At 58.3% G+C, this 7,595-nt stretch overlaps 2 protein-coding genes across 3 annotated transcripts; both read left to right on the top strand.

Annotated features, from left to right (window-relative positions):
• The first annotated feature begins 1,151 nt into the window (after positions 1 to 1,151).
• S100A3 (S100 calcium binding protein A3) lies at positions 1,152 to 2,445 on the top strand. The gene is made up of 3 exons (XM_057709173.1): positions 1,152 to 1,158; positions 1,397 to 1,539; positions 2,041 to 2,445. Exons 1-3 carry the CDS (start codon positions 1,152 to 1,154, stop codon positions 2,203 to 2,205), a joined length of 315 nt encoding a protein of 104 aa, XP_057565156.1. The 3' UTR covers positions 2,206 to 2,445.
• Positions 2,446 to 4,099: 1,654 nt separating this feature from the next.
• On the top strand, positions 4,100 to 6,633 carry S100A4 (S100 calcium binding protein A4). 2 transcript variants are annotated; one of them, XM_057746231.1, is made up of 3 exons: positions 4,100 to 4,165; positions 5,096 to 5,251; positions 6,330 to 6,633. In XM_057746231.1, the coding sequence occupies exons 2-3, from the start codon at positions 5,111 to 5,113 to the stop codon at positions 6,492 to 6,494; spliced, it is 306 nt and encodes a 101-aa protein (XP_057602214.1). In that variant the 5' UTR covers positions 4,100 to 4,165; positions 5,096 to 5,110; the 3' UTR covers positions 6,495 to 6,633. The 2 variants fall into 2 exon arrangements, with proteins under 2 accessions (XP_057602214.1, XP_057602222.1); XM_057746239.1 differs by having other exon boundaries at positions 4,109 to 4,165; positions 5,071 to 5,251.
• The last annotated feature ends 962 nt before the right edge of the window (positions 6,634 to 7,595 follow it).

Here is a 7,595-nt window from a genome sequence, read left to right as displayed (position 1 = left end):
CCCTCAGCTCCCCCCTCACCCACTGCCTTCATTTCTGCCAATGGCTTGAGATGGGCCAGGGCTGTGGGGAAGAGAGGATTCCCTCCAGTCTCCAGGCACCGAGCTTCTGAAAAAGCAACAGTGGTGGCGCCAGGCAGGCTGGCAGGAGCCCAGAAGAGCAGCTCAGTCCCTCTGAGTTTCTCTCTTCTCTGCGATCATGGCCCCTTCCTCTCCTGGGAACCCGGAACCCTGCTTCAATCCTGGGCTGTCACAAAGCGTTAGACCTCAGGCAGCACGTAGCCCCATTCTCCTTCCCCCCAACCCGGACCGTCCAAAGGGCCCGGCAGAGGGCAAGTCGTTAGGGAGAGAGCCTTGGCCCAGGCTGCCTCGTGCTGCAGGACTCCTGTCCCCCGGGGGAACCAGGAGTGAGTCACTGGGCTCACATGGAAACAACGCATGCCTTCCTGGCTGCTTTAGGATTTCCCCAGGCTGGAGGCATCTCCCAGAAGGGCGGTGGCAGGGGCCGGTGGAATGGGGGTGCATGGGCAATACCGGGAAGGGCTTCCCCTCTAATAGAAAGGGGTACCCCCCGAGCAGCCTTTTGTCTCAAGACCCCCAGGGGTCGGGGAATGGCCTCAGGTGGAGCCAATCACAGATTGGTACATACCTGAGCTGGCTGTCTCCTGGTTCAGGTCCCTGATTAGGCCTGTGAGGTGGGATTAGCCCCATTTTACAGACAAGGTACCCGAGACCCAGACAGGGTCGATGGCTCTTCCTCGGCTGCACAGCTAGTCAGAGGCATAGAGGGTCCCAGGAGAACTTCCACTGGATGCAACCTCCCTGAGTTCAGGGCAGGAGGGATGGTGAGGGGATGGTGAGGTGGTGGGGGTTTCTCTGAAACCTGACCCTCCCTCAGAAGGCCCAGCCTCGCCAAGGGCCTGAGGCCAGGAGTAGGCGGCAAGGATCTCCTTGTGTAGGTGCTCTGGGGTCCTGATGGGGAGGAGGCTTGCAGGACCAGGGGGCTGTGTCTCAGAGTGTGATGCAGAGCTGGACTGAGCCCTTGCTGGGCGTCAGATGAGAAAAGGTGGAGAGCATCACGGAGTCTTCAGGGACCCCCCTGTGTGGGCGGTGCAGGTAAAGGGGGAGCCCCTCTCCCTGAGGGGTTTGCAATGATGTCGGGCAAAGAAGGCCCCTGTCCAGAAATAGAACAAGTGGTGGGGGGCAGTCGGGAAGTAAATGAGGAGAGGCTGGTGCAGTGAGGGAGGGCTGCTCAGAGGAGGGGGAGCTGGTGGGGTCAGAAGCCCGCAGGGGATTGTCAGGTCCAGGCGCAGTCCCTGGGACACACGGAGGCCAGAGGTGGGCAGGGAGGCTGACGTGGCCTCCGCCGTGAGTCACACCCTTGTTCTGTGACAGTGAGGACTGGCCAGGCCTCTGGAGCAGGCGGTGGCTGCTCTCGTGTGCACCTTCCAGGAATATTCAGGGCACCGCGGAGACAAGTACAAGCTCTGCCAGGCGGAGCTCAAGGAGCTGCCAGAGAAGGAGCTGCCCACCTGGAGCCCGGTGAGCACCTGGGGTGACCCCCTCCCCCCCGCCCGCCCCCAATGCACTCCTTGGATTCTTCGGAGAGAGACCTGGAGATGAGCTCTGAGCATCAGACAGCAAGGGGGTGGAGGCTAGACTGCCGGGACGGGATTCTGGGAGGCGCACAGCGGGAACCTCCCTTTCCTCATCTGTAAAGTGGGAGGATGATCCTCTCGTGGGGCTGCCTGGCCTGGCTGCTGGGAGGACTGAGTGGGAGCTCTGTGAAGAATGCCTGACACAGTTGGCATTCCGCAGCAAGTAGCAGGTGCTCTGTAAACGCCCTGAGGAAGAGGTTTTGGGAGGGCGATTAACACGGGTGAATCATTAGAACAGGGAGGCTGAGGTTGGCCCCCTGAGAGGTGTGGGTTGGGCTGGCTGGGACCACCTGGTAGGGGAGGGAGGGAAGCCAGATGTGCCCACCGGGCTGCTCTGCCCTCCTCTCCCTGCCTCCCCATCCCTCCCTGTCCCCGCCCTGCGCAGACGGAGCTTCGAGAGTGTGACTACAATGCGACCATGGGGGTCCTGGACACCGACAACGATTGCGAGGTGGACTTTGTGGAGTACGTGCGCTCGCTCGCCTGCATCTGCACCTGCTGCCACGAGGACTTCAAGGACTGCCCCCCGGAGCCCCCCTGCTCCCAGTAGTGGGCAGGGCTGCTGTCCAAGGGCAGGGGTCCGGACCTGCTCCATCTCTGCCCTGAGGTCATCCCGGGCATGTCAGCTCTGCCCCCTCCCCGCCTTGTCCCTTCCATCTAGCACCTCCCAGGTTTGCCCCTGGTACGTTAACCCCTTTCACCCGTGTGTCCAGGATACGTGAGGGGACCTTCCCCAGGATCACAGCTGCACAGCAGCCAGCCGCTGCCTCCCCACTGTGGCCTGTGACGGGCGGAGGTTGTCAAGGCCCAGCAGAGCATGTGCGGGGATGAGGCCGCGGTGGGAAAGGGCCTATTTTGCTCCTAATAAAGAACTGGCCTCACTTGACTTCCTTTGGTTCTTCTGAGAGGACAGCTGGGGCCTGGGGACAGAGCCCTGCTGAGGCTTCACTCCTCTCTGGCCTTGTCCACTGGGGGACCGGAGGCTGAGGGCAGTTTTAGACCCTGTAGAAATGAACCAGTCTTAACGTCCAGCAGGAAGGGGTGGGGTCAACACAGGGACGATGTCCCTGGGAGGCTGGCGTGGGGGTATCTCTCTCGCTCTCTCTCTCTTTCTCTCTGGTGGGTCTCTGAAGAATAAGCTCCCTTGTGGACGGCCCTGGTGGTCCAATGGTTAAGACTCCACACTCCCAATGCAGGGGCCCTGGGTTTGATCCCTGGCCAGGGAATTAGATCCCTCATGCCATAGCGAAGGTCCCCTGCACGGCCACTAAGACCCGGCGCAGACAAAATAAATAATTAAACAAATATTTAAAAAAAAAAAAAAGGGAGAGAGAAGCTCCCTTGGGCTGTCAAGGAGGGTGAGAGGGGTCAGAACTCAGTCCACCCAGCAGGATGTTCTGGGGGGAGGGTGGGGCTATAGGGAAGGGGGTGGGTCTGTTCCCTGCCTGGGGCTGTGGGAGCCCAGAGTGCAGCACTCATAGGATTAGGGTGTCTGAGGTCCGACTAGGCTGTTGCTCCCTGATCAGCTGGGGAGGGGTGCCCTGCATTGGAGGGGGACAGGGGAGACCTGCAGGCAGACCCCCTCCCTGAAGCCACAGCCACCTGAGGGGCTTAGCACCCCCTCTCCTGGCCCTCCCTCAATCTCTGAGTTCATACCCTACCCTGAGAGCTTCCCCTGATCCCTGCCTCCCCTAGTTTGTGCTGTGCCACCTCTAACTTTCCATTGCAACCTGCTCTCTTCATTCCCAATGCCCATCCCAACTCTAAACGCCCCTCCCAACACCCTCCGCCTCCCCATCCGCTCTTGGTCCCTTCAGTCCATGACTGAGCGCCCAGGCCTGACTCCCCCTCCCCATTCCATCACTGCCTCCTCCAGGTCCTTTCTCCAGGGATGTGCCTGTGCGGGTCCCGATGCCTCCTTTGGGTGTTAGCCTGTTCTGCCTCCCAGACCCCCAGCTTCTGTCCTGGGCCTCACTCAGCATGGCAGAGAGCCCTTTGGGGAGGGGAGAAGGGCAGCGTGAGGTGTCTCGGCACTGAACCTGGGGTCCCCTCCTTGTGTTCCTGGGCAGCCACATTCCAGGGCAGTTTCCCACCTGTTACCCACCACTCCTGAATCCCCGTTCCTCTACGCCAGCTGCCCAGTGCGACCGCTCCCTCCCTGTCCTGCACACCCCAGGCACGGCCTGCCCCTTCCTTCAGCTCCCTAAACCTCTAGCTGAGCTGTGCACACCCATCCCGCTGAGGCCCCTGCCTGTGTCCACACAGGGGTGCTCCCACTGCCCATCTGTGCCTGCCCAGAACAGGAAGCTGGGTTTCCAGGCTGCGCTGGTGGAGGGGGCCCGTGGCATTTACCACATCGGCCCATGATAGGAGGGCCGTCTTCCGCTCTCCCCCATGCCCTGCTAGGGGCAGGGCCTGGCCAGGGTATAAATAGGTCAGACTGCTGGGCTTTCCTCACTCTTCCTCTCTCCCCAACACTCTCTCCTCAGCGCTTCCTTTCTCTTGGCCCGGTGAGTTGTGGTCGCCTGACTGGCACGCAAGGGGTGTCAGGCCGAAGCTCGGGGCAGGAGTGGGGGAGGCTGGTGGGGGCCAGATGTGCTAACTGGGTCCAGATGTGAGATTCTGGTGTGGAGGCTCTGGGGTGGGATGTGTGTGTGCACGTGCACGTGTACATGCGTGTGCGTGCAAGAGAGAAAAAACAAAAAGAAAGCGTGCAGGTGGCTGGATGGGAGCTATCGAAGCGGTTCTGTGATGCTGGGGCTTGCATGCGCGGTGGCTGTAGTACGTCTGGGGGTGCATGTGACCGGTGGGTATGCAGGTTGGCTTGTGTTTGCTCAGCTGCCCTAGGTTTTGTGTGCGCACTCGGATGTGGGAAGCACAGTGAAAGAAGGTGACTGTGGGCTTTTGTCTGCTTGTGTCCTAGGAGCCTCTGCCCTGCACGCAAGCAGCCGGCCCAAGGGAGGGTGGCCTCCCCATCCCTCCCCTGCATCCGTGCCTCTGCCACCTCACCCTGCCCCTCCCTATGCTAGGCGCTAGGCTGCTGGTTTTTTCCGCTACAGGCCCCTGGGCAGGGCTCCAGCAGCCTCACCCAGCCCAGCGCTGGGAGGGAGAAGAATGGGCTGGGGTGGGGCTGCTGTGGGCTGAGCGTGGAAGTGAGTAGACTGAGTGAGGGGTGGAGAAAGGGCCCTTGTGTAGTGGCTGCCTGAAAGCCGGAGCCTGTGCACCGGGCCCTGCAGGGTTTCGCTGCCCCAAGCACAAATTTCCCACTGTGCACACCCATCGCACCAGGAGCTGAACCCCACCATTCTGGGCTTCCTCTATGGTGGGAGTAGAGTCTCCCCAAGTGCTCCCTGAGGGATGGGAGTGGGATGGGTATTCTGAATGCATAGCTGAGAGGTGGGGTGGGGAAAATTAGGGTGTCTCTGTGACCCTGTCCCCAGATCCTGACTGCCACCATGGCGTGCCCCCTGGAGAAGGCCCTCGATGTGATGGTGTCCACATTCCACAAGTACTCGGGCAAGGAGGGTGACAAGTTCAAGCTCAACAAGTCTGAGCTAAAGGAGCTGTTGACCCGAGAGCTGCCCAGCTTCTTGGGGGTGAGTGATACTGCCTGGGAGGCACCCATCTTCTGTGGAGTATTAGCTGCAGCTGGCATCTATCACTGAGATGGGCAAGTCGGGCACATGGCTTGCTCTGGCTGCCTGGAGTGAAAGCACAGTGAGCGCCCACCGCTCACTTCCTGGCTCCCTGCAGAAAGAGAGCTGAGAATGAGCAGGCAGGTTGCGGGTCAGCCTCTCTGCCAGGTGCTCTGCACAACTTAACTGGAGGGAAACTGAGCTCAGAGAGGCTAAGTAACTTCCCAAGGTAGTCAGTGTATAAAGCGGAGACCCACGAACCGGGATGGGCTGACTCTTGCCATCACTCCGGCAATGAACCATTTTTGTTTCCTAAGATTGTTTGAAAGTTGTGTGTCTTCTTTTTTTTTTTTTTAAATTAAGTATAGTTGATTTCCAATGCTGTGTTAGTTTCAGGTGTGCAGCAAAGTTATGTACACACATATATATTTTTTCAGATTCTTTTTCCATTATAGGTTATTACAAGATACTGACTATCTTGCTCCCTGTGTTATACAGTAAATCCTTGTTGCTTACCTATTTTATATATAGTAGTGTGTATCTGTTAATCCCATATTCCTAATTTACCACCCCCTCCATCCCCCAAATCATTTTTGAGTTTCTATTGGCTTGAGGATGTGAAGACACAGTTACGGAGGTGCTCATACACCTACAGACGTCCCCTGAGCAATCCCAGCTGCCATCTATATCACCCTTTATGCAGTGTATATATTACTTTCATGACCATCGTCTAACTGGAGTCTTAAAATGACTTTGCTAGAAGCTGCTGTGGTCTCCTTTATCCAGTTTTACCCAGGTACTCAGACTTCTTTGTCTGAGGGGTAACCCTCCTCTTGCCCTAGCTTAGCCCGACGGCTGGAGGTCCAAAGCTGGGCCCCCGCAGGAGTGGCTGTGCCCCCGCAGGAGTGGCTGTGCCTTCCCGAGCTCCCATCTGGAGGTGCAAACCTGGTCTAGTCCTAGCTCTGCCCCACCCCTCGCCCTCCCCCCCCCGCCCCCACCCCGGCTTCCAGTTTCTACCTGCAACCCCTTCCTCCCGCAGAAAAGGACGGATGAAGCTGCCTTCCAGAAGCTGATGAGCAACCTGGACAGCAACAAGGACAACGAGGTGGACTTCCAGGAGTACTGCGTCTTCCTGTCCTGCATCGCCATGATGTGCAACGAATTCTTCGAGGGCTTCCCCGATAAGCAGCCCCGGAAGAAATGAAGGCTCCTCAGATGTTGCGGGGTGGGGGTGGGGTGCCAGCTGGGGTCTTCCCTGTTGGCGGTGGGTACAGTGACTCACACTGGCTCCTCCAGACGTGAGCACAATACTGAAAAAGTTCAATAAAGAGTCTTGAAAGTTGTGAGGCTGATGGTCTGAGAGACTCTGGGGACGTGGGGTCTGAGGGATATGTGTGTGGTGGGGAGTGATGGGGGCCCCTGGGAGTTGAGCTGCAGTTTTATGGCGGGTGGAGAGCAGACCAGTGAAGGATGGATGTGGGTGACTGTGCATGTGTGTAGCGGACAGCGTTGACTCTGGATGGAGCTGAAGGCAGGGAAAGGGACCCCCAGAGGCCTGGAACTGTGGGATCTTAGCCAGTGCACACAGCCATCCCACCTTCCCAACCCTGCCTCTGGCAGGACCTCTGATTGAGGCTGGGATGGGATCAAAGGTCACATCTGCTCCTGGTTGGAATCCGGAAGGGAGTGTGGGCGCCTTGGGGGTGGTGGGGGAAAGGGATGAGTCGAAGGGAGGAAGCAGTGAGACCAGAGTGGGATGGAGAGGAAGGCTCCGTCCTGACATTTACAGCCCAGGTCCTGCCTGCCACCCCTTCCAGTGCCCTGTCTTCAAACCCCAGGGGTGGATGAATCCTACCATTCCACGATCAGATCAGGGAGGTGATGTGGAGGAAGAGCAGACTGTTGGCTACAGCATGAGAATGTCATCCTTCCCTAACCCCTATCTCTGCCCAGAGACTCCAGGATGAGATTCATTACCAGTTAGCAGTCATGCTGCATCAGAGGAGGACAGAGGACCTTGGAAGGGACGGGTGGAGAATAGTGGCCGGGGTGGGAGGAAGTGAGATGGTGGGAGGTGACCATAGTTTTGGAGACAAAATTCCAGGCGTAGGGATCTGATAAATGAAATTAAGATTTTTTTCCCCCAGAAAATATGAAGCATGATATTGCTTCTCCTTAGGTTAAAGACCAGTAGCTCCAGTGTGTAGTGGGTGGGATTGTGGTTAGATTTTCAGGCCATGCCTGGGAGGTACAGGGAGCTTCAAGGAAGAGGTAAGTAGAGGGCAGGTCCAGAGGCAGGGAAGGT

Source organism: Hippopotamus amphibius, chromosome 1, assembly GCF_030028045.1.
Source record: "Hippopotamus amphibius kiboko isolate mHipAmp2 chromosome 1, mHipAmp2.hap2, whole genome shotgun sequence".
NCBI classification, from domain to species: domain Eukaryota; kingdom Metazoa; phylum Chordata; class Mammalia; order Artiodactyla; family Hippopotamidae; genus Hippopotamus; species Hippopotamus amphibius.
This window is presented reverse-complemented; position numbering and strand designations above follow the sequence as displayed.